The 27030-nt window shown below is 42.7% G+C and overlaps 2 protein-coding genes across 6 annotated transcripts in view; one reads left to right on the top strand and one right to left on the bottom strand.

Annotated features, from left to right (window-relative positions):
- Positions 1 to 10731, top strand: part of TSHZ2 (teashirt zinc finger homeobox 2) — a 228541-nt gene extending 217810 nt beyond the window's left edge. For 2 of the 3 annotated variants that reach the window (XM_054218196.1, XM_054218193.1), the window contains exon 3: positions 4360 to 10731. In XM_054218196.1, the coding sequence (XP_054074171.1) occupies positions 4360 to 4361 (2 nt within the window). In that variant the 3' untranslated portion in view covers positions 4362 to 10731. The remainder of the gene's footprint in view (positions 1 to 4359) is intronic. The other variant, XR_008468976.1, reaches the window with a different exon arrangement.
- A 12245-nt stretch (positions 10732 to 22976) lies between these two features.
- Positions 22977 to 27030, bottom strand: part of ZNF217 (zinc finger protein 217) — a 28611-nt gene continuing 24557 nt past the window's right edge. For all 3 annotated transcript variants that reach the window (XM_054218306.1, XM_054218308.1, XM_054218307.1), the window contains exons 5-6: positions 26358 to 26486; positions 22977 to 25094 (exon numbers count right to left, since the gene is read on the bottom strand). In XM_054218306.1, the coding sequence (XP_054074281.1) occupies positions 26377 to 26486 (110 nt within the window). In that variant the 3' untranslated portion in view covers positions 22977 to 25094; positions 26358 to 26376. The remainder of the gene's footprint in view (positions 25095 to 26357; positions 26487 to 27030) is intronic.

Raw genomic sequence — 27030 nt, 5'->3', positions numbered from 1 at the left:
TCTTGTCACACCACCACTCAGTATGAAGAACTTTAGGGACCTTCTGCTGGCATCATGTGCAGCCTCTGCAGGTGTTTGGGCGGATGTTGCACCCTCAGCAAGAACAGGGAAGAGCTGAAAGTATTAGTTTTCACAAGGGTTATTCTTACCTCTCCCAAAATGCTTTCCTACCCTACCAGAGTGTGTTTTCTGAAACAAATATGTTCTATTTATTTATTTAATGTGCTGTTAAATGACCTTCTGGAAAGCTATTCCTGCCGCAAGGCTTTAAAATGGATGGGCAGGCATAACTTAAGAGAGCATGCTCCTTACAATCAGGATGAATCATTTGAGTAGTTACTGTTTAGATTGATATAATTTTAGTTATAATTATGGGTAACGAGAAGGCATTTAGAGTCTGTAATATTGTAATTCATGGTGAGAGGAGTCCTAAATGAAATAAAATATATCCAGATTTGCTTTTTCTCCCTATCTAGGTATTATGCACGTGAGCATGATTCTTTAAGGAACAGATTTTCTGCTGCTGTAAAAATCTAGCAAAAGTAGGTCAAAAATGACATCTAGAGATAACGTGTTTGGTAACCACAAAGGGACTGTCTGTGTCTTTCTATTTGGCCTTTTAAGAGTCCTGCAATTTATTACTGTAGGTACAGCTGCAGCATGAAAAGGTTTTGATCCATAGACTCCTGTGGCCTTTGGTGGGTGGATCACAGATACGTATTGTCATTTTTGTTATTCCGTTACACTAACAGAAGATGATGAAATGATATTAGCAAAGATCTGGAAATACCAAAAAAAAAAAAAAGCATTATAAACGCATGAGCCTGCTGTCATCAGCCTGGCTCTAGAGTACCATCACGCTTCGGACCGTGCCGCGGAAGCGGTCAGTGTTCTGCAGAACCCAAAAAGCAAACAGTGACAGCAATCCCCAAGCGAAGGACTTGAACACCCCCCCGTGAGCAGACAGCCCGTGTCCGCTGGAAGCTGCGTCGTTCAGCGAGTGTGGCTTTTGGCCATGGAGAAAAGGGCAAAAGGAGAGTAGGGAGAGCAAAGAAAAGTACAGAATTTGGCATGAGTGTGCGCGTGAAAGGCAGAGCGAGCTCACCGCTGCTCTCCTGAGCCGCAGCCCTGCGGGGGCTAAGGAGCGGAGCTGAGCAGCGCGGTGCCAGCCCACCGAGGCCGGACACAGGCGCAATGACCTGTTGACATATAGTTGACAGTTGTCTCAGATTGCAGACATGTTTGAGAGTTCCTATTTCAAAGGTTTCACAGCTGTGTTTTTACGGCAAGATTTGAATGAGGAGAGGGAAGCTGTGCCATGGACAAGGAGTGGGAAGGTGATTGCTAGAAGGAATCCTGTGTCCTGTCACATCCGCGTTAAAATAGATACAACTTTTTACATCCGTTGATGGCTTGATAATTAATGTTAAATAAAAGCAAAGCTTCAGTATCTGCAACTGATATTTAACATATGCTGTACAAGACATCAGCATAGCGAACACCCTCCACCACATTTTCATAATATAATTTAGATTACGGAGTTTTCTTTATGGTAGAGGTTGAACTACATTTCAACAAATGCCCAGGAAGCAACAAACTTTGCCCATCGAGTGCTGTTTGAATGTCCAAACTGCTATGCCCTATACTGCGGGTGACAAGCTCTCCACATACTCCCTGAATCTCTTCGAGACTTGATAATGAAATACATAAACTATGACCCTTATTGATCAGGGCTCACACTAATTAATTTCCCAAAGTCCTGTCCCAGCCTGCAGTGATATCAATGCAAAAAAAAAAAACCCCAAGGATGGAGACTGGTTGGCCAAAAGACCTAGGGGTGAAGTACTTATCCCATTGAAATCAATGCCAAGTCCCAATTGATTTTAGTCATGCATGGATGTTACCATTAGTCAAGTACATAGACACTAAGCCTCAAAAATTTATACAATTGTCACAAGTGGCTTTTATAGCAGTGCTAAACCAAAACTGCCTGCACACGTGCAGCAGTGCAGAGAATCCCCTCCAGCTCCCGGGTGCCTTGCTCCATCTTATCTTCCCTCCAGCAGCAAAACCAGTGGAAGAGAGATTTCCACCCTTCCCCGTTGGCTGTGCGGTCCCAGCCCCGCACTGGGGACTCCGGTTGGAAGTGTTTTGTGTGGGCCCTTGTGAAACACATCAGGGATGGACCCAGTTTTTGGCTGAGGTGGTGCAGACCCACGGACGGTTGCAGGGAGGCAGCTGAGGATGGTATTGCACTGTGGGGTGGAAATGATAGGAAGGGGCAAGAACGTCTGAAACGGGTTCGTTGCCAGAGGAGTTTCTCATGGACCTACACCCTGACTGATGCGCCTCTGAAGAGCTCTGCCAAGGGTTAACGATGTCCTTAATGTTGCTTTGTCCATGCTCCCCTTATGATGTGGGAGCAACCAGGAATTTTACAGCTGGTCTAATACAAGGACCTTCCTCACAACGAATCAAAAGAAAAGGAGGCAGGAGTCTGGCTTTTCAGTTTTCCAATCCAAGCCCTTGATAAATATTTCCCGCTGGCAGGGGACCAATACTCTGCAGTTACTTTGCTTCAAACCAAGACTCCTTCCCAGATTTAATACTACATGCTGCTTAATTGTCCTAACGACATTCTGGAGGCAGAGTTGAATTAATCAAGAGTTATTGCTCCTGCACTCAGCTGTTTCACCACTGCCTCTCACGTTGGCCTATGCGGGACCAGCCCATAGTGTCTGTGTCCTGCACCCATGAGTTAGACAGATGCTCTTCGTGTCAGAGCTGCTGTAGAGCCTGATATGATCCAAGGCAGGACTCGGCATGCCGTGGGCAGCTTTCCATCCTGGTGAGGGCTGCAAAAATCTACTCGGAAAGGTACAGTCAAAGGCCTGTGTCATCTCCGAGGTCTGCGCTTAGGCCATTTGCAGAGGGCGATTCTGCAGCTGAGAACTTGGCCGCAGAAGCAGAGCCAGCTCATGGCATGACTGTATTTCAGCTCTAGGCGTTACAATAGTCAGACTTCTGGATTTCTTTAAAATTTGAACAAGGTGTAAACTGACACAACTTTGTCGTTTTGCAGTGAAAAATAATAGCTTTGCAAAGTGTGAATTGCTGTGGAGCGTTACTTCTGAAACCTAAAGACAACATTTTAAAGTGTCAACATGGATTGCTTTTAATATCTTTTAAGTGGGAATAATGATCTAAGGTATTCACCACAATTTCAAACTGACTTCCATGCATTCTCAGTTGCCAAAAGTCTCTACATTCAGCTGCCAAAACCTCTTCTTCCCTTCCAACAATTCTCCATAGCAGGTTTGGGTTGCCAATGCAAAACTCAGCATCACTGTGAGAACTGAAAAGGTGAAGATATTGTAAAACAAACCAAATTATAAACTAAATAGCATGAAGTCAATGTACCTTTTTGTTTTCATATGGATTTTTTTTAAAAGCTGAGTTTATTTTACTTTAAATAAAGCTACTACTGAATTTCCAGTTGATTTAGCCAGAACACAGGGAACGCACCGCAGGATTTGAGTTGTGTTTGCTGAAATGTCCGTGGCCTTGAACAGATAATATATTTTTCAGTAACATATTTCTCTTTGCCCGCTGCTGGTCTTTTTTGCTCTGTGCTCTCTCCAGATTGACTTTCACTCTACTTATTGCCTGCCTCATTTCTCACCCTATTTTTCCAGTTGTTTTTTTTTTCTACTGCTTTTCTCAGTATCTTTCTCCCAGGTTATAAGCAAAAGAGAATTCAACTTTAGGCTGAACTTTTAAACCCACATATTGAAGTTAAGTTAAACAAGCACCTTCTGTCTCCGTGTAGAAGTAACTTCACAACTTGAGTCACTTAGCACTTTTAGTAGTTGCAGAATGGAAGAGGTACAGTGGAAGAATGGCGGCTTTTAGTGCCGGGGAGGTGCTTTAACAACCAGAAATAACACAGCAATAGGCCAGTAATTTAAACACCATGTGGGTACCAAGATGTCCAATTCACCCTGAGGATTTTAGGGCATATTCTTGGCTGGTTGTAGAATGAGGGTCATCGTGTTGTCCAGGTTTAATCAACATGAGGGAAAAGCAGAGATGCAGAGTAACACACTCAGTGGGCCAGGCAGAGCCACAGCATCAGTTGGAGTTTACCCATTAATCCCTGCCCAGTTGCAGACGTAAGGACCTGGGGTTTTTTATTCACATTTCCGTGTTCTTGCTTTTTGTGAGCCTATGGGTGGACAACGTAAAGCAAAGCTGACTCATTTCCCAAAATTTCTATTGATAAAAGTACATATTCAATAAAATCTGGAATTGTGATGAGAAATTCGGTAACGATAGTTGTTATCCTTATTCTGCTTGCAGGACGAATGCCTTAGTTCCAGCTCTCCAGCCCAGGCTTCCCGCACCCAGCCCGCCTCTACGTGTCACTCCGATCCTGACATTGAACTCACAACAACCCGGACCGAGAAGACTGCCAAAAAACTCCAGCTATTCTTCTTCATCCTCACTAACAATTTGGTAATGAAGTATTGATTTCCACTCCCCTGCTTATGGACAATATTAGATTTTCATTGATAAACTGCACTGGGGCTGTCTGGTCTCCGCTGTCCCTTTTTGCTGTCACTAAAACAAAGTGCCACTGAAGTAAGATAATGACTGAAAACATTGATGTACTTATTTCGTCAATTTGTAACACTTGACAGGAAAAAAAAATTCTTCATAGTTTAATGTCCAAGTGTGCTACACAAGATGCAGTCACGTTGGAAGCTTTACTTTTCATGGTAATGTCCATTTCCTATTTATAACCCCTTTGGGATAGTTTGTCTAAAGGAAATGTTTCTATTCTGTGCAGCTATTACTGTTGCACCTGGGTTGCCCAATCCAGTCATTGCACTAGGGATCAATACATCACAGTAAGTACAAGAATTATTAAGTTAAAACAGATTCTGAGCCAAAAAACCTCTGAACAATGTTAATCTTCTGTGCAAGTTGTTCAAATAGTTATGCTTAACCATGTTGCTGCCAAAGATTTGTTTAAAATGGATTATTTTCAGTTTGTTTTATTCCTCAGATATAGATATATATTTAAATCTCCATTACGGTTTATGACGAGACATATGCGATGGAGTGATTTTTAAACAAAAGTACTATTGTTAGATTATTGAACATTATATAAATATAGGTATATCTATATATAAATATCGCTATATAAATATCTATATATAGATATAAAAGATAAAAGTAGAGTTCCTTTCTCAGTTAGGTGAGTGTCAATCTAAATCTCTCTGTTGTAGTCAATGGAGGTACGTTGGATTTATGCCGCTGTAAATGAGATCAGAATCTGGTCTTCGCGTCCTCCGTCCGGCCTGGCGAGTGCCGCCGGCGGGGACGGGCTGCGCAGCAGAGCTGTCCTCGAGTCAACCGAGACCTGGGGAGAAGGGGGCTACAAAGACGGCCATTTCAAATTTGTGCTTGTAACTTTTTTCATTAAAACTTTGAGGTCCCGATTTTAATTTGTGGAATATTCACGTTAATAATGAGATCTAATTAAGACATCCATTAAAAGCCCGTTAAAGTTAATTTAACGTAAAAATTCCAATAGAACTGTATTAGATTTTCTCCATTAAATTAACGTTATGGATTTTTAACGGATGTCTTAATTATACATTATTATTAACGGGAATACTGTATTACACAGATTAAAATCGGGTCCCGAGTCAACTCACAAAATCTTCCAGGATATGCTAATGTCGCCAGCCTCACGTCACCCCGTGCACTGCTCGGAAATCCAGGCACAGCCCTGTTTACTCTCGCTGCGCGTTTCCTCGCAGCGAAAGCAGCCTCCAGTAGAAAAAAATCCATCTCTGCATTTAACGATGAACTTCCCGTATTCTCCAAGGAAAAATAAGCCTGGATCAAGTCGTAAATCGCTACTCCGTTGCAAACGAAATATTCAAAGTACGCTAGGCGCAAGTTGAGAAGAGGATCTCTCTCAAATGAGAGGGGGCTTTGGGGTGTCTCTTACTGTTGTTTTATTTTAGAAGTCCAAGGATATAATTGAAGCGCAGCATTCACAAAATCAGACTAAATATGTTTACTGCATTCCCTGTGGCTTGCGCAGAAGGGCCTGTTTTGGCACTGTTTGGGAAATTTTGACATGATCCCTAAACTCAACATGGAGGAGAAAAAAAGGCCCTTCTTATTTACCTCCTAGGGAAAGTGTTGCCCTTATGCCACATATAATAGCAAATTGCTTTTTTTATGGCATGCATAACCTAGATGGGAAAAAATATGGCGCTTGAGGGAAGGAGGGAAAAAGTAAATGAAGTTCCAGGAATGTCATTCTGAAGTAATGAGGCATGGACAGAAAATATACCCCTCACATCATCGGATTGAGATGGCAGTCGAAATAGCTTCATTGAAGTGTCAGCACTCATCCATCAATCAATCATCCACAAGGAAAAATAGCGACAGTACAACGGGGCGGCTTTTATGGGATTTACTCATGGGCATAGGGAATAGCAGCTCAAATGTAGTTCTGACATGAAAAGCAAGGTGCTGATATTATTTTTTATGATGGGAGGATCATAAAGTGAATTGAGAACAGTGAGGTCTGTCTTTGCTTAACCTATTCAACTGGAAATGAACGGAGCTCAACTGGAAACGAGCAGAGCCTTCAGATGGGTTAAGATTGAAGCCTGCACCGTGCTGAGCACCGGCCATTGACAACAAAATTCTATTAAAGCAAAATCAATGCATTAGCATCGAGCTCCTCAGAAGCTGTTAAATTGCACAGCCCAGTTCAGAGTTATTAAGTGAAGTTGCACGAGGTGGGTCCTGCGGCACGGATCCAAAGGCAGCGAGCACTGCAGTAAAATGCCCCTTGGGAGGAACCATGCACGTACCCCCAGCCCGCTCCTTTCCCCAAGCTTTTGGATGCTCTAAAAAAAACATTTGGCTTATTGTGGCATCCGACAGGTGAAGTTCCCACCCACTTATGACAGCCCCAATCCTGCGCCCTGTCGCCTTTTGGCATCTGCTTGGGTAGAAACCTTCTGTGATGCATGTTTTGCCTCTTGACGCCATGGCCGAGCCACAGGGAAGCCAACGCAGGCTGGTACCGGGAGTGAGGAGGCCTCTTCCCACAAGAGGGTGGCCCTGCGGCCCCAGCCAGCCTGCGGCGTCTGGGGCTGGAGCTCCGTGGGGCGGCTGCTGCTCAGGTTTGGCAGAAAAGAGGCGTCCCTGGTGCCCCATTGCCAGTGAGCAGAGGGCTCGTGGTGACAAGAGAAAACACGGTCCCACCACCAGCCACCCCAGCCCCAGCCATGCCAGCACCTGGGACCCCCGAGCTGAAAACCTCTCTCAAGTTTTTTGGGAGGGCCGGTCCCCCCAGGGAGGTCTGGCCGGCCCAGCAGCGGGTTTTGCTCAGGAACCTTCGCTCCGGCACAGGCAAGTGCAGGAAAAGCTACTTCATTTAAAATCTGGCCACAAACCTTTATTACACACTGCTAAACCTTGATTATTTTGCCTGCATCGCTGTCCTCTGGGAACATTTTAGCTACACATTTGAATTAAGTGATTTTTTATTTTTTTTACAATACAATATAAAAAGAGAAAATGTACGTCGCTCCTCTCTCTTTCTCTGTACGAATCTGGATGAGTTGATAGTTTATCTGTCATATAAATCAGGTAACACAGAAAATCATTGCATCTTTTCTCTGTCGTATCTACTCAATATCTATCGTTCTGACTTTTATTCTTATTGGAGATCATCAAAACATTAATTAAAAGCCTGGTGATCAAACAGCCGAATATTTATGATTCACGTCCTTGCTTATTAACAAGTGGCATATTGATACACCACATATCCAAGCTGTTTATGCTCTTGCGCTGCAATAAAGCAGTAAGAATTGTTACCCTTACACACTGCTTTGAGAGATTTATTCACAAACAGTAGCTCCCTTCCCGCCACCATCTATGTCAAAAGAAGCCATATCAGCTTAAAAAAAATGTTCTCTTTTAAAAGGGGGAGACGTAATTAGCATCTCTTTGGAGCCTAATATGTAAGAATTTCAGTGGATCAGTCTCAGGTGTTTTTCCCAGGCTCTTATTATTTAAGCTGAGAGGGAGAAAGACACTTAACTTTAAAAATGGCTGTCATCAGTACAATAATAATTGTTAGTTTAAAAAAAAAATCTTTAAGAATCCGCTAACAAACCTGCCCAGTAATTACTTGTCAATGCAACTTATCATGGGTTTTATTACCTACTTGTAAAAGTATTTACAAGACTGACCTCCCTAGCTTTTTTAGAGATCATGGAGGATATAAGAAGTCATTTTAAAAATCAATAATTATATATTAACACGATAGGAGTTGAAGCCTTCCAAGCCAATTTTACAGGCTATTGAGTCAACTCTCACACATTCAGATGGCAAGGATTGTTTCCCTCATTTTTGGTCTTTTTTCTTTCCTTAATCGTGTTTTGATGAAGTGCTATACTTATTAATTTATACCCGCAGTTCAGTTCCTAAAATAGAAGGGGATATTCCCACTGGGAAGCATCCGTGCAGGCTTTGCACGGGAAGCAAGCTGCCCTCGGTGATCGGGAAAGTACAAAAGTCACGGAGTTTTGGCCCGGGGCAGCCTCTGGGTGAGAGGTACCGCGGGGAGACACCAGCGTCGCTCTCTGCTAATTACCGCCGGGCCCATCCTGCCGCGAAGGCGCTGCCCTGGTTCAAGCACAGCAGCTCAGGTCAGCCCTCCCGCTTGTCTCGCTGAGAACGTCATCCTGTGGTCAAACCTCTTGAGGAAACGCAAGGGAATGGAAGACGGCAACGTGATTTTTGGCAGAGGCGTCTTCCCAGCGAAGCCATGACTGCTCAGCGCCCGAGGCCAGGCTGGGCTGAGGCCACCATCCCTGTCCCCTCTCCACTTGCCATCGTAGCTCTCAGGCAGGAGAAAGCGCCTCGGCTGAGTGGAGGTGGATCTCCGTCACGCAGGGCTTTTGTCTCCGCAAACAGATATACGACGCAATTTATATTTAAAACTCTCTCTATAAAGACAGTATTGATCACAGATTCCAGATCAATATGTTGCAATTACAGCAGGCTTTAAAGGCCATCTGTCCCCAAGCAAGAGCACCGATATAACCACCTCGATATATTTTGAAAAAGCCCTACTGGTATGTGCCCACCTCCTTACAGTACAGCCGGACATATTATTTTTGCTCCTAGGAAGCTGTGTTTAGGAGCGACACAGAGTTGTAATTCTTGACCACCAAGGCAGACCTCAGACCAGCTTCTCGTCAGGTCTCCAAGTCACAAGAGGGTCAGTGACACTGCGGTCCCACCGGTATGGTTTTCCTGCTCCCCATCACAATTTATCCCACAGGTTGCAACTTTCCTTTTTGCCAAACCTCTGTCAGTTGAAAGCGATCAGCGAGAGGTTATTGAATGTCACTAAAACGAAGGGCTCCTTTCAGTGATGGTGCTGAAGAGCTTGAGCTGGACATTGGTAGGTACAAACTGACAGGTTGGACCCCAGCAAATGTAAAGTTGTGAAACTTGTAACTAAAGCATAAATGATACGCATCTAAAGGCAGATTTCAATTCACATTTCACCAGTCTGAGGACCGAATTTATCAGAATCTGAAGTCATTATCGATGGCCCCAGATGAGCCGCTAAGTAGTGATTCCAGAGAGAAATGCTTCCTGGAATTTCTTTTTTCTTCTGTTCTTAATTATTTCCTGCAGTGGTTGACTTCACACAAGCACACAGAATTTAGGAATATTATGTAAAAATAAAGACAGTGGGATTACAGTGAGAACAGAAGCCAACGTACCTTTGCAAACGAACACAGGCCAGAGATGGTGCGCGCCTGTCCCGCCAGCACGTTCCTCATCTTCCCCGCAACCGCCTCCCTCCTTCGGCTTTATTTATACCAACTTCTAAAAAACAGAAGCCAGATTCTGAATTCGGTTATTAGGTGTAAATCCAGAGCTACTCCTTCGAATTCAGTGTATTTACCCTCTGCCTACGCAGCTCCAAACACTGCCCTCACGGTCCTGACCTCGGACTCCCCACACGTTTAGATGGTTTTGAAAAGAACTTCAGCAAAGAGTCTCCAGCTTCGTGCAGATTAAAACCTAAGGCACAGTCTGCACTTCAGAAGTTTTATAGTTATGTCAGGGAAGCGATTGCAAAACTTTGTTATTGATGTGTCTATGCCGGTAAAAGTCCTAATGTAAAAACAGTTGTATCGCTATAAAGCACTTTATACTGGTACAGCTTATTTTGCTTTGCTGGACCACTTTTATACCAGTGCAAGCACTTTTATCCCGGTATACTTCAGTCTACACTAGTGGCCATTTTTTTGTTTTAACTATGCTGGCAAAAAACGGGAAGAGTAGATAAAGTTTAAGATGACACTGTTGTTTCTTGAACCAAAGTGTCTGTACAATATTTTCTTTGAGAGTATTTTTAAAAGTGAAATAGCTGTGCCACTGGACTTAACTGCAGAGTAATAAACTTCCAGTTCACCATCACTCTCAGCTCATGAAATGTCTTCAGGCCTTTGTAAAAAGCCCTGTTTGAGACAACAGATTAAATACTAATCCTGGCAGGTCGTACATCTCCACTCGGGTTCATACCATCTAGCTGAGCAAACTTTTTTTTTTTCTTTTTTTGATCTGAGTAAAGACAACAAAAAATTCTTTCATTGAACTTCTTAGATGAGATAGCGGGGGGGGGGGGGGAGGGTGGAGCGGGGAGGGAATCAATATTTTAAAAAGAAAATGAAAATAACATCTTGCGGAAACGCAGCTACGTTAAATGCAAGGACCGCTTTCCCTTGCAGCCCACGTCCCCGCCTGGGCGTCAGCCCCAGGTGAGGGATGTAATCACAGTGCTTAAACTTCCATGCAATTGCCTCAAATGTGGAATATTTATACGGGCGATGTTTTCACTTACGAACCAGGCCGTGTAACGTTCAAAAATGACCTACCTGTGTATATCTAGGTAGATATGCAGCTACCTACAGATAGCCACCCCCTGCGCACACGGGTGCACGCCGCAGCGCTCCCCGTCTTTCTGAACAGGCGACGAGCCTGTGGCTGAAGTAGCAGCCGGGCACAGTTGGCCCCAAGCGGAACAGCAGATACCTTCAGGATGTACAACGCAGTATTTTGGCTTTATCATGCAGCAAATGCTGGAATGTGCAATACAGGTTGCAAAAGCTGACAAGCTAAACAGTTCTTATTTGGCTCAGGGTACTTCACTGTCGTATGTCTCTGGTACAATATGCCCTTTTGTCCAGTGCTCAGGCACCACTTATTAATCCTTTGTTGGTTTGGGGTTGGTTGGTTGGTTTTTTCTGTACATTTGTTTTGCTTTTTTATTATCTTGAATGTGTCAGCACGAATCACGAGATCCACCCCCATTCTAAATAATAGAGCATTAGTTGGCCATAACAGTAAATTTGACAGTTTTGCTCTGCCCCAGCGCTTGTGGTATGTAGTAAGTTTGTTATTGGCAGCATCTTCAGGTTACATCTGTGACCCGTGGTGTTAGGTCTAGAATTTTGTTTTAAAAAAATAATTAAAAAAAAAAAAAAAGACTCGAAAGCTCATTTCTCTTTAAAAAGAAAAAAAATGTATATACTACAAATCGCAAAAAGGAAAGATTAAACACAGTTTTTTATATTAACAACGCAAATGGGACTCCTTTCCGAGAGGACTCACGGCGACTTTATCTGTAGAATGTTTCAGTGCTTATGCACTCATTTTGTAACAAGTGCATGCTGTATAGAATATATTGCCTGTATACTTAGAGTGGACGGGGGGGCCAAGCTGCTTTTCATTGTGCACTGCAGCTTGTTTGGATGAAAAGTTACGCTTTTGATGCATTTTTATACTGTACATATTTGTATATATTAACTATATTGCCATGTTATGAACACAGATTTTGTTATATTTGCTTGTTTCGGTTTCCTACAAAAAAAAAAAAATTGGTCCATAACGGGGGATATTTTTTTTTTTTGGTATAGAAAATATGCTTGTAATTTTTGTTTGTTTGTTTTGTTGGTCATCATCTTTTAATGGTTCCTAAAGGAATTCGAGATGAGTTTTTGGAGGAACTCTGAGAAGCGAGTCTGTGTTTGCATGAGACCTGCCCAGTCGCTGGCTATAAAGGGGGGGCGGGGGGAAGAGGGGAAATCTAAGTCAAGTTTTGCTTTTAAAGCATGCTTAGTCCCATGGGAAAACTCATACATGTACAATTATTCTCTTTGTATTTTATCTAATAGTGCCTGAATATTTTTTTTAATGTCTTCTTGGAGGAACAATTCATAATTGTCAAAATTTGAAACATTAGCTTAATTTTGTTTTCATGACCTCTCATTTCTCCTCCTTATTTATTTTGTTGCTGTTTATAATGGGCCCCAAGGCCATTTCTGACATTGCAGTGTTCTTCTTCCACATTAAGGATGTTTTTAAAATTACTAAGATTATTGAGCCAACAGGCTGTTTTAATCAAAACCATGTTTCACTTGGTTTTGATGATTATGAATGGTCCTTACGATGGAAAAACCCCTTTCTGCTGGGAGGACCGTACCACCTAGTGGCCCTAAAGCCTCATGGCAGACATGCATCTCCCCAGGATTTACTGGCTTTCTCAAAGCCTAGCTGGCAATTTTGCTTCAAATTATTTGCTTATTAAAACTAACTTAAACTAAACAAATTGATAATGTTAATGGCTTTTTTTTTTTTTTCCCTTTGGTTGATTGCTAAATAAATTCGTATAATTTATACTAGAGGAGATTACTGCTTTTATTGTTTTGGGTTCCCCCAAACCAATTATTAACAATCAGGACTATGTATCTCATTAAATTTAAATCAGGTCAAACCTATTTATCTAAGGCCTTTCCAGATTTACAGGAAGATGACTGTATTCCAGTGCATTTAAGATGTATTTCTGTGTATGATTTTGCAGCATTGAAACCTATTAATGGTGATTTTTTTGTTCTGTATTTTTACCACAGTAAATACATTGTAAAAAAAAAAAAATAATCCCTCAACTTTACCACAGAAAACATTACTTTTTATGCCCAGGGATTTTTTTTTTTAATAAAATCACTGCAGTTTTAGAACTGTAATTAAAGCCCTGAATAATAGATCACACATCTTTATCTGTTGTGTTTAAAAGGAAAAAAAAATAGCCCAAACTGCTCACATAATCCTGAATGCCTCATTTCCATAAAAAAGGTTTCTATACATATATTATTTACATTTTTAAACATGGTAATTCTTTCCTTTGTGGCATAAAATGTCTCTTTTCCACTGCAGCTATTGGAAAGCGACTGCTCACATCTGAAATGTTATCGTAATTTGCATCAGGAAACCCAACTGCAGACATTAAGGACTTGGGTGTGTTCAATTATGATTTTGCTGGAGGCTGTCCCTCATTTTAATGCTGCACTCATTGAACTACCTTTCTGAAATCTAGCTGATATGGTTCACCATAGACATGCTTCACAACATCATTAGCTTTGCAAATGGCTTCATTTCAGTCAATGCAGACTTCAGTTTTGGCCAATTGTAAAATGGAAATTTGAAAAGGAAAAAAAAAAAAAAAACAGATGCACTTAAAACATGAAAAGAATTATTTATATGATAAAAATATATTTAGATTTTCAAAGCACAAGACTGAACAGAAGTGCTCTTTTTATGCTTTCTGAAGATGTTACTGTTAAAAGTCTTTCTACATCAGGCTTAATAAATCTGTAATGACATTTGATGGATTGATTTTTGTGTGGGTTTTTCTTTTCTTTCTTTCTTTCTTTTTTTTTTTTCCCCCCCGTTTCTTTCTCTGCAGAGAAAGAAAAAGACTGACCTGGAGAGACTGTGGGAGTACAAAACCACAGGAATGTGCCTGTTTCAGTAAAACTCACGAACGATTTCTAGCAGCCTCCCTTCCCTTAAATAATAATCACTTAAAATAAGAAAAAGAAAAAAAAAAAATCCAAATACACCACCCTGCATTTGCTTCTACAGATCTTTTTCTCTCCCTCCTCTGACCACTCCGTGCGGGGGTTATTTATGGTGTAATCTACAGCGAGGCATTGGGCTGCTGTCACACAAATTCAAGGCTCGCTAGCCATAAACCAGGCATGATTGAGATACCAAATACCCTGCTCGCCACCGCTCCACCTCCGACGGATGGCTCTCTTTAACACTTACTTTCCCTAAGCGCTCCCTGGTCCCCTGTCACGCGGCGTCCCCCTGCACGGTCCCCACGTGTCACGCTGCCGCAGCACACGCCGGAGCTGCCCCGGCCACGGTGGGTTATTTACTGCCGAGGAGCCAAAGCTCTGGGTGGCAGAGATCACCGAGACTTGTACTCGTTGAGTTTCGATGGGTACAGTATCACCTGTTAGCCGTGTTTAATTGCCGCTGCTCCTCCTCGCCATGGTAAAATGTCCGATGCGTGGTGGAGCCCATCTCCAGCCACCCACCGTCCCCAGAGCAGAGCATCCTCCCCAGCCCCTCTGTCCCAGCCACGCGCCGCCCGGTCACTGAAGGAGAGGGCGGTTGGCCCCAGTCAGAGGGGAGGGAAGTGATGGATGTGTCGTCCCCTCCCGCCCCCGCCATCATCCTTCTCCTCAGATCTCCTGCCTTTCCCAGGCCCCCCTCGGGGTCTCTCCAACCTGCCATGGAGGACCACGGCCACAAGGGCACCACCTGTCCCTTCTTCAGCCACCCACCCCCAACGCGGAGAGCCAAAGCCAGGGAAGGCTCCGCACCCTCCTCGTCCTCCGTCACCACCTCCTTGGTGTGACCCACACCGCCCCGCAGCTGACCTGCACCAGCCACCCTTCAACTCCTACACGCCGGGGAGTTCGTTAGCAAACACACTTACGAGACAGAGCCTTGGATCCTGCAACACTGATTTTTTTTTTTTTTTTAAGTGATTTTTTTTTTTAAAGAATATATTGCACACATTTCAAGAAACCCCTCTAGGGTAAAATAAAAAATATATATAGATGGCTAAAATAACAAATGAATCATAAAACTTAGAGATGGAAAAGGACTATTAGATCATCCAATTTATCTTGCTGTCTGCCAATACAGGTTTGCTCCCCGCAGACCGCTCCCCAGGGCTTTGTCTAGTCTTTCTGATTTAACTCCAGCACGCAGGGTCCTCTGCCACTTTCCTGGGAAGAACAGTCAATGGTTTAGGCATGTTTTATATGTACGGGGCCAAATCCTGGCCTGAGGGGAGTCTCACCTGCAAGGCGCGCAGGCGTTGACCCCAAACATGTCGATGGCTCCACAGAGCAGCGATACACACGTCACTCCAGCGTGTTTTCACCTCCTGCCCTTGCACACGGCTGCCCGGGCCACCCCGCGGGGCTGCGGGGCCGGGACCGTGGTCCGCAAGGAGCCGCGTCCCCTCCATCCCGGATGGAGCCGCGGGGCCAGCCGGCTGGGCAGGATCCAGCGCCTGCCCATGCCGCGGCGTTCCCATCCTGGTGGAGACTGCCAAACCAGCTGTAGGCAGCTCTCAGCAGGCTTAAGAGACTGCTCTAATTTATTCCAAGGGTTTGAACTTGCATCTCTCTTTCTTTTCTTTTTTTTTTTTTTTTTAATTATTGGTGATACACTCCAACAGAAGAACAAACAAACAAATAAAATCAACCCTTCAGCTTCTCAGATGGATGTTTTGGCTACAGGGCAACTTTGAAAGCCTGGTTCAATTGTTGTTTTTGCTTTCATTTTTTGCTGCTCCTTAAAACTGTCTTGATTTAATAAAAGTTAAATGTTTTCATAGGAAAATCAGGCTGGGTCGTTTGTGATTCTTTTATGTACAACACGAATACTACATTATTCAACAATTGAGGAATAAATTTGATTCTGTCTACCTTCTACCTTTGCTGAACGTTTTACAATTTAGATGGCTGGTCTGACAGTGACGTCCGGGTGCTGAGGAGAGATCGATTGTCTCCAGGAGGGCACCAAGGTCATGGTAGGAAGGACTTTGGGTGGGACATCACCAGGCCTGAGGGAGGCAGGAGGGGAGAGCCTGGGACCAGGGGCTGGGGTTTGCTGCACCAGAAGTGGGATTATCTGTCTCCAAGGGCCCCGTTCACCGCCCCGCTGCCCGCCATGGGGGTACCCAGGCTGGAGACCCCTCTGTGTGGGGCCATCACTTGTGCTGGGCATGAGCTGAGCTTTCCTGGGAGTTTGCAGGTGACCAATACCCCCAGTTCCAGAGTCGGGCCGGGGCAGCCGAGCACACCGCAGCCGGCACAGCCGCTGGAGAGGCTCCTGTCACTCAGGGCACCTCATTAGGAAGATTTATGACCAGGAAAACAAAAGTTTAGAGGAACAAAAGGCAAGCCCACATACCCTCGGCATCTGCTCCCGTCTCACACCGACTCCTCAGCCCCAGCTCAGAGGCAATTCTGGACCAAACGGAGCTTTTAACTGGTCTCCAGACCTCAGGCTGTGGGCAGGAGCGGCTGCAAAGGAAACGGCCTTCATGGAAAGAGAAGGAACAAAGATCAGGAGAAAAACAATGCAAACCAGAGTATAAAACTTCAGGTCGTATCAAGTCGCTCCCCACTACTGGGAAGGTGTTTCCCTGTTCACGGGAAGGAGTCGAGGCCCTGAGGATGATGATGGGGCTCCTCCCGGGATGCAGCACCCCCGGCTGCCGGCGCTTACCCTGCCCAGGGCAGGGAGCTGGGAGATACGCTCCTCCTCCATCCCCTGGTGCGCACGGGCAGCGGGAGCGTGCCGGTGTCGGCAGTCGTGCACGGGGCCAGGCTTCTATCACAGCAGGCAGAACTAACCAGCCACACCGAAAAACGGCCAGATTTAGGCTACGTGTACACGAGGGCTGATCAGGGCCCTCCTCAAGTGACGTCTGCTCATGTGCCCTGTTCTTGGTGATCGGCAGCGCACGTGGCACCATCAACGATAAGCAGGAAAAGGGACGTGGTCACCTGGGATTCCATCAATAGGAGGATCCAGTGGGAGGTGAAGAGGCACAAAAGGGGCTGTGCGGTACCTGGAACACCAGGGAGCAAGGTCCAGACCACTCCTTTTTGTATAATGTTGGAATTTCGCAGAGTTTTCTGCAGCCCAAACAGTAATCCAGCCTAAACCCTTTGATGCCTCCTCTGGTCGTCCGGCAAAATACACCTAAATCCCTAAAACATGAAGTGCATCCGTGTCTCAAGGGCCGTCGTGCAGGAGGAGGAGGCTTCTTGCAGAGACGAGCAGATAAACCTCAGCTCTAACACGGGCATTTGGGAAAGACAGACTGCCTACGCACTGGAAATATTTACTGCAATGGTACTGTCGCTTGAAAGGTATTTACGACATTTTTAACACAAAAAAGACATACTTTTGCTGTCGAAATGGTGCTTTTCTGGATGTAACATATTTCGGGACTTTGTAGAGATGTGGCGATGAACGACACCTCGGAAACGCTGGAGAAACTCCGGCCTGGTGGTTGTTCCAACAGTGAGCAGGCAGAACAGGGCTGCGAGGCTGACGTTGGACATTTCAGGCGCTACTGCAAAGGAAACATTACATTATATAAAAGAAATATTGCCCAGAGAAATATACCCTAAATATGAAGTTTCCTATTTAAAAAAATGATGCTAGTTTTACATTAGCACTCAACTTTATAATGAGGCAAGTATAGCTACAGCTCCTCAGTTGGCTCTCCACCAAAAAGTCCTTTTTGCTGGTAGGCTATCACTGATCTTCATTTTTAAAGCCTTCACGACTAAATTCACTGAATCTGGCTTCTGGAGCGTGCAGGTCAGTGGCGTGGTGCAATTCAGGAGTGATTAAGGTGTCTCCAGACCAGGCTCTATAATCCCAGTGCCAAAAATCACTGTCAAGTAAAAAAAAAAAAAAAAAAAAAAAAACGAAAAGCCAGAACAAAAACCAAATCCAAATCCAGGACATTCAAGTATTCCCATTTAGTTGACCAGAACTAAACAGCATTACAAGTGTTTGAGAATTTTGTTTGCTTGTTTTTCTGAAGTAACTAATGAAATATCAATAGTTCTGGCCAGACCCATCCCGGCGTGCACTCAGCTTAAATTGACAAAATGAGAAGCCCCTGCCTTTAGGAAAACAGCAATAATGCTAGGTTAGAGAAGGGGGAAATCACTTTTTTTTTTTTTTTTTAAATAAAAAGTCCATCTGTAAGCAATTGTGCTAATGCTTTAAAGATGATCGGCTCAGGCTTTTGGAGTCAAACAGGAAAACAACCAAAATTCTTATCGGGAAAGAAATTTTTCAATCCGAAAACAGATTCTGTCAAAACGTCAAAGGCCCAGATTTAGGTTCTGCTAAAAGAGACTTTTACAAGACCCAATTTGACTAGAAATGTTGAGCTCAATTATCGTTTAACCTCAAGCAGAAGGAGACAAGCAACACAAACCCAAACACAACGCTGAAGGTAAACCAAAAAGCAGCAGAAATTACGAATCCTGACTTTATGGAACGCACGGAGCGAGCGCAGGGCGCTGGCATTGGGACGTGAACTGGGAAGGTGTGTTCCGTTAAGGTGTTATTTGCGCTAAAGTTTACCAAAAAGTTGAGCCTTGGGGAAAAAAAAAAAAATCTTACCTGGACAATAAAGCGAACCGAAGCGCAGAGCTGCTTCTCCTCGTCTAACTGAGAACGGAACCCCGTGGGCAGATGGCGTTAACACCTCGGCCCGTGGGCTGAGGAGCCGGGACGGTCCAGGGGGGGTTGGGGAGAGGCAGTTGGCAGAACACGGAGCGGGGGGGGGGAAATGTATTTTGGAATTAATTATAATTTCACTCAGTTGTTCTGAGCGTCTCTTTTCCCAAACTATTTATGCTCAACTTTGACATTAAAATTTCACTCGGTTTGCTCAGAATTACTTTCTTTAGCAATGCTTAATTAGCTTTTTGAGAACATACATATATATATTAAAAATTCAGAAGTACCCTAAACTGAAATAACACTTCATGACAAAATGTGAACTTTTTTTTTTTATTATTTGATGGGAGGGAGCATTTTTTGCTTTAAGTGAAAACTATTTCCTGATTTTCCAGAATTATCAGAAAACCAAGAAGCCTGTTGTTTCCTCGGCTCACACAGGTAACTCAGGCTCCTCCAGTTCACTATTTACCAATTTTTCCAATAAACTGCAGCAAAGATGGAGGGATGAAATTGCAGAAAGGTTCTTTACAAGTAATTATTCAACAAGACAAAAAAAAATCAGTAATTAGGTCATGACTTTCAGAGGGGATTAATGAAAACATTTTATATGTGTAAAATGAGTTTTAAATGCCAAAGGGTTCCATAACTATTTATTAGACCAGATTTGCTCATGCAAATAGTTTTGTACCTAAGCTTCACGCAGAGAAATGTCTGTCTCATAGTGACACGTACCACATTATAAAATGCATCATTTAATTAATCACAAAATCTTGAGCAGTCAAAAATAATGGTAGCCAGCAGCTAAACTGCACACCAAATCTGCTCTGTAGCAACACATTTCGGTAAATATTGATAGGGTGAGAAGAGAAAATCGGAGATAACGTTTCTGTATCTACAGATTTCCTCTGGTTCATCTCGCTTGTCGGTGAAGTTTTGTGGTTACACTGTGATTTCTGCTACATGGAGTATTTAAATAGGTCAACATCTCTCTGCATGTATGGTCTATTCTGGGGCAGCTCTGTGTTTGTTTTATTTTTATCTACTTTATGTTATGCAATTGCTAATTAATTTAGGAATCTAAAGTAAACTTGGCCTTAAGACATATAGCACCTTCAGCATCGCGAGCTGCTCCGGCTCCTGACGGCTCCTCTCTCCCTTCAGCTCCGTCCTGGTGGCTCTTCCTTGCGAACACTGCCATCTAATGCCCAAACGCGCTCCGAGCTCTCGCTGGGAGGAGGAAACACGAGGCTGCGATTGTCTTTTCCACAACATCCCTCCATCACAAGGCTGCTGAGCCACCCCAGAGCTCCCACCATTCATAAGAGCAAGTGGAAGGATGATGCCGGAGCCTGGAGGCAACCACCTTCCCTTGGCTGGCAGAACCTGAAGGGCCTTGTGAAGTGTTAAAGGAGGGAAGCGATGGACTCGTGGAGGCTGCAGAGCCCGGCTCAGCCTGGCAGCCACCAGTGATGACATTTTGCACGTAGGGAGCCAGGGATAACCTCATTAGAAACAAAGGGAGGAAACTGCTGAAGAGGGAGCGGTATTACCAACACCCAAAGTTCCCCAGTTCCAAGCACCTTTATCCTGTATAAAGATCCAGCTTGGTCCAGAGCTGAGTATGTTACTTCGCTGTCATACAAATATATACAGCAGGAATATAAAGCTGCTGTATCTGCTCTAAGCAGATCAGGCTCAGTTCAACTAGAGCCAATAATAAAATTAAGAACGGGTGATCCGGGAGGACACCACACCTTTCCGTTTAGCTCCGTAAAGAAGGAGATGGCATACTTACAGATCTGTGGTCAGAACTGAGGCCAACATGGCAGTCTGAAAAGTGTTAAACAAGACAGAATTCCTTCTTTTGTAACACCACGCTCGACCCAGCAGCCTGCTCTCTCTGGGCTCATACACCAGCGGCTGTTAATAGCTACCGACTTGCACAAGATTTCACATACGGCCTAATACCGGACTCGGTATCCACCAATAATGAACTCCAAACTAAATCAAACTGCATATCGTATAACTGACCCTTGCTACCGATAACAATCCATGTCAAAATGAGCACTCTTGTAATTAGCATGTAGTTAATCTGCATAATTACGCATGGCAATCACACTGTAGCATGTTTGGAAATGCTCGATCTCATTTTCCCCAGTAATCCCAAATCATATGAATATCTTCTGTAGGAACTACTACTTTAGATATTATGAATTAATATTAAGATGAAATTGAATTAAATGTACTGATTTTAATGTCATGAATGCACTCATAACTATTTTTTCCCCTGAGAACCATCTGCAATTCAGAGACTTGCTAATCCTAATTAAATGCACTTTTCTTAAGTGTGTGCAAATGAACAGAGAAATCTGCTCAGTAACGCACTTGCATATTTTCCTCTTTCACAAAAGGGAAGAAGAAACTGTTTTGTGATTTAATATTAGATCTTTCTCATACGAGAAAATGAGTGTTGCTTCTTCGTAATTAAGACATACAGCAGTCTGACTATGTATCTTAACTGGTAATTCATTAAAAGCGTAGGAGGAAGATCCCTCAAACAAGCGTTTATAATTCTGAGCTGAACGGTTAGAGAAAGGCTGTGTTGTAGCTATGCCTTCCAGTGTGTCAGACACTGCTTGAAGTCCTCCGATCCTCTGCTTGGAGGCCACAGACAGAGCCTGTCACTCGGCAGGTTATTCTGCAAACCGGTTACCGCAGGGCTTCATCGGCACAAGGGGGCAACGACAGCAGGCCACGGAGCCAGGAGCACGTCCCACCAACCCCGCAGCTAGAGCAGCTTTATCAACATCAACAGTGGAAAGCCACCCAGCTTTACTCATGGCTCCATTTAGTTTTGGTCTTGGCCTTCCCTGCAAAGAGAGCATCAACCTTTTGATTAACCCAGCTGAGGCTGGGAATAACAGTTACCTCAAAGGAATAGGGAGGCGGGGAAGTTTTAGCAGTATTAATGTAGCTCACAGCTGAGAAACCAATTATATGAGAAAATAGACACGGCAGCACTGCAAAAAAACCCACATCCAAAATCCCACGCTGTTTGAAGATGCAAGAGACTTTAAGCCAAAAAGATTTTTCAACCTTTGGTTGAACATCCTTGTACTGGTTCCGTATCTTTACCGCCTCCCTCTCAGTCAGTTACTGAGATTTCCTCTTTAATTTGACTTTTCATTCAACAGCTTGCATAGCCCACAAATTGGTATGGCAATGTAGACATCTGATACTTAAAGTCACTGGAACACTCACCTGTTGTCTCTTAGTCAGTCTAGCTTATCCAAAACTACTGAAGGCAAAAAGACGACCCTTAGCACTCCTACAAGGCACTAAAGAAAAGCCACGGGTTCTAGTAAAGATGGCTTGCAAAGCTCATGCTTATTTCTTATACCCTGCCTAACGGCGGTGTCATTCAGCACCGCACAGGCCCAGCTGAAAGCCTTCAGCAGCAAGGCTCCGAGACCTCTGTGCATCAAAGGCACTGTAAGAACTTGCTATTTGCAGAGCAAGTGCCAGACCCCCACATCTCCTTTTGTTCTCAAGCTCCCACTTCGAAGCTTTTACCCTCCCCAACAGCACTGCTCTTACTAAAGTCAAGTCTAACCTACTTCCCTAAACCTCATCTGGCAACAAGTGCCAGGCTAGCACAGGAATCAAACGCTTAACCTGTGATGTCAAGGAGGCTCTGGTCACATTTAAGCACCCTTAAATGCAGTTGGATTTGCCTTGGGGATCTCGGCTGACGAGCTCCCTTTCTCTCAGAGATGAGTTGCCTTTGACAAGTCTTTTCTATCCGCCTTCCAAAGGCGTTGGTGAGGTCTGACACCTCTGTTCCAAGAACGCATCAGACCTAGAAATTTTTCAAAACGCATCTGGTTTCAAAAACCAGTTTAAGCCCATACAAATTCTGAAGCCTCGCCAAAAAAAAAAAAAAATCCCATGTTCCCCTCATTATCTTATTACCACAAAGAATGCACACAATAACTCAATTTCCTTTCTTGAAGGAAAATAACTGCAAGAGAAGAAACAAAAGGTTTCTTCATGATTTTAAGTTTTCCTCCTAAACCTCACAGACAGATTTTCTGGGAAGTGACTCGGTATTTTCATACAAGGAACTGCACGGGGCATGAATCTGAGTTTGGTTATTGGTAGATTCTCCTTCTCCCCTCCCCCAGCCCTGCGAGTGCGACAAAAGGTCGAGTGAACACAAAATTCCAGGCAACTGATTTTAAGCTTTAAAAGCAAGACGCAGAAACCAGTTTTGCAAAACACCAAGTCTATATTTACATCCACATGTAATAATATACTCAACTAAAGTGAAATATATCATAAATTAAATGAGTAATGTGTGCCTACTGCTTGACGACTTCCGGTTTCAACAATTAAAATAAACCAAAATGGAATGAAATAAATACATAAACAAACAAAAAAAAAAATCAACAATTTGTACCTCTATATATGCACTGTTATTTCCAAAGAAACATATAAAACCAGTAGTATCCCAATAGTTAATACTGATGGGCAAAGTGTATTCTGAAGTACAGGGCTGTGCTGCCATGAAATAGAGTCTTCATGTCCATCTTTCAATTCCAACCCCAAGATACCTACGAAAAAAAGCCTTGAGGGAAACTGTACCAGCACGAAGGGAGATTAAAAACAAACAAATCTTAGGTCTGTTTGCTGAAATATCTTAAAAACCTGCCCTGTACATTTTAATCACAGAACCCCATAAGGAACACAGATGATAGTTACAGCATGCACTCTATAAGACTCATTGAAAGATCACGCAAAAAAATAGATTAACCATTTTCCAAGTGAATTCATCTTCAAAAAATAGGCTATAAAAGTGCAAAACTAGGAAAACAAAAATCTAGATTATGTACATATGGCTCAGCTTATGAACAGGAAAAAAGGTAAATAGTGTACAATTTCCTGATACACAGCACTTCAATACATCGCCAGTTTACAGAGACATTAAAAATAGGTCCCATATACAGGAACTAAGACATACAACTGGAACATCTCAAGTTGCATAATGAAAAAACAAGAGTTTCTAGGTTTTGCTATTTTACATTTGCTGTATGAGGGAAGAGAGCAAAATGAACAGTGCAAAATTTTTAATTTTTTGTTTTACTAAAAATATATGGAAGTCAAAGCCAGGTACAGAAGAAATTAACTCTTAACTACAGGCTTTATGAGAAGCAACTAGGAATGCAAGTCCAAATATGCAACAATTCTGCTTTACTGGCTGGTAACTGGCCATCTTCCCTTTAGAAAAATTAAACTGCATGTGCATTAGAAAAAACTCTTGTTGTCTTCACAAAAAAATAAAAGGAGATACTCTCCCATTTACAGGTTATTTCTCACTTATTTCAAACACCCAGTAGATGCTAAAACTCGACATCAAGAAGCTTCCAAGCACAGTCAAGCAGGCTACACCATAGCCACATCCCTTTTGAAGTCTGTAGATCCCATACTCACATTGCAAGTCTGTTTGTTTGTGACTTTACAGTTTGGACAAAGGTGCAAAGTAGTTTTCCTCTAAATGTAACTGTACTGAGTTTAGTACAAAACTAAACATTCAGATTAGTATCGTCTCTCATGCAAGTCCTAGGTATTTTCTGCTGTAAAAGTTTGTATGGTGGTAGAGATGTTTAAGAGACTTCTCTGAAGAACAGCAACCAATGCCAAGAGAAGAATCCAACCGTATTTCAGAACGCCACACCGAAATCCAAATGTCAAGTATTGCTTCATCCTTTGCGTTTAAAAATATGCTGGAAACAACCCCAGGGAAATAGATCGCTCCAACACATTATGGTCCTAACACACACAAGGCGGATCAGCATAATGTCAGCACCGTTGCTTCGATGTTCACAACATTTATAAACTGGACACTTTCAGACAGTTTATTTGGAAGCTGTTTTAAAAAACTAACATAGTTCAACAGAAAAAAAAACAGATGAGAAACTTTCAACTTTATGAAAAAGGAGCATTAAGCCAACAGGATTTCAACTTCAGTATCTACAGTTTACCTGAGGTGCAATGAATATATATTCTTTCAAAGAGAAACTCTTCAGCAGCGCTCAAGTATGTAAAAATATAATTCCTACCTAATATTTGGTCAATTAATTCTAATGAAAAATACTCAAAAGTCAATGTCAAGATATACATTCTCCACACACCTTCATAACTCAATTGTTTAGACTACTTTTTATGGCTATTTGGTACAAAATGTTAACAGAACCAATATTATAAAACTGTAGTGTTTTTATATACAGTACAATCACAGCTTAGTTCAGTAGCTTTCACCATTCATTTTTCCTCAAGGGATGAACTGCAGGCATAACTCCATAAAACATGCACTTGTGTCCTTAGACCTAGGGGGAAAAAAGAAAATAGCTTTGTGATATGTAACTCTAAAATAGTACAACACTTTTTGTTTGTTTGTTTGAGGAGTATCTTTAAAACATAAAGGGAATTTGTTCTGCACCCTTGCATGTGTATTTAGAAATTGCTATTGCCGTATAAGGTCTGTGTCTTCTATTTGCCAAATAAAAGCTGGCAATCAAGTCTAGTTTTGAAGATACTCAAGCCCCAAGCAGAAATACAGGCAGGAAATTGAATTAGCTTAAAAAAGAAGAACTAGACAAAAATATGCTTATTAGGGGGACAATAAAAGCAGTAAGATTAGAAGAATATCTAGAAATAAAGCGAAGTATTTTAAAAGCTGTCAACTAGACATCAGATAGCTCTTGTCCCCAGATATGTAAAGTCTTTCCATAAAATAGTACATGCTGGTACAGGTGCTATAGCATTCAGGGCGTATCTCCTTAAATTTGAATGAGGAAAATTATCTGTAGCTCTGGGTTTGAAAAAAGCATACAGATAGATTTATTTATAGTCTTACAGAGTACTTATCTCCTTAGCAGCTAAGGATATTGCTAACACAGTGGGGTTAAGTTCTGAGATACAGCTACAGAACTGAACACCAGGCTAATTCTTTTCACTTGACCTGTTTCCCTAAGAGGCACCCACCCCTCAGTCAAACAAAGGAAAAACTATATGGAACAACCTCGCCAGTACACAAAGATAAACTGTCAAGGAACTAGCAGGAAATCCTTACTTCCCTATGAAATAATCCACCAAGAGTCTTGTTGTTTGAGGCAATCCTCACAATGTTCAGAAGTTGCAAGATGAGTAATGTCTACATTTTCAGGAAGGACTAACCAACATAACCTCTCATAGGATCCATGAGCTGTGATACTAGGCACCTCATCTCATCTCTACTTCTCTGCACAACATATCCCCACCCCCATGTACTGACTGAAGGGGGAAGCCCTTTTGTTGAACACTTCCCACTGGTATTTTAACTAATTAATATATTTATCTCTTGTTAGCCCTTCCATTTCTTTTAGAAAAGGAGTACCTATGTACTTTTGATGCAAGCCATTACCGCTATTCAAAATAACTAACGCTGCTACACCACTACCTGGTTCACTTCGTAAGAGATGGGGAGTTTGCATTTTCAGCTATTCTGGTTCAGACTTTCATAACCTCCCATCATAGGATGCAGCAACCTTTGATGTTATGAGTACATGATGCAACATTTAAGTAACAATTAGTTCAAAAGGTTTGTTTACCATTTCTTGAAGTAAACGATCAATTCTTCTTGTCACTTGGTCGAAAGTGTGCGTTACCAATGAAACTTTCGTAACTTCGCTTTTGTAGCACACTGCTAGATAAGTGTTGGTATGACACTGATCTCTTTCCTGACAAAAATAAGTTTAGAAGAGTTAGACTTATTTCCTGCTAATCGGAGTGTTCAGACTGTCAATTGTGAGCAAGTCTACGTCAGCATCCAGAACCCCAGAATGCCACAGATACTACCACAAATCATCTCGTGAGCAGGGGCCAAGACAAGATATCCCTAGGCCTGTTAAAAGATTTCATATAAATTCAGTACCCAGACCAAATACCAGAGGAATGACAAATATTACTTTAACAACTTTGTTCTAAGCTGTATACGTGTGATGTCCGTCTCTCCAGACTTTGCTCATTTTATTTGCAAGAAAGAAGTATCTTTGCTTAACTCATCACACAGCAGGCTTCACTTGTGCCGCAGTACCTTCTACAGCATGATGCCTACACTTTCCATATTTGTTTGAAAATTGAATTTTTGAATATGAGTATGGAGAGGAAAAGCAGGTATACTACATTATTGCCGTCATAGATTATATGGCAATCGTGACACTTAAAAGAGTGTTAATACACATTTACTTGAAGACCTTTTTTAAGCAATTTTCAGTCTAGCGT

The sequence above is a fragment of the Rissa tridactyla genome, chromosome 12 (assembly GCF_028500815.1).
Source record: "Rissa tridactyla isolate bRisTri1 chromosome 12, bRisTri1.patW.cur.20221130, whole genome shotgun sequence".
NCBI classification, from domain to species: Eukaryota; Metazoa; Chordata; class Aves; order Charadriiformes; family Laridae; genus Rissa; species Rissa tridactyla.
The sequence above is the reverse complement of the archived record's forward strand: the minus strand, read 5'-3'. Positions and strand labels throughout refer to the sequence as shown.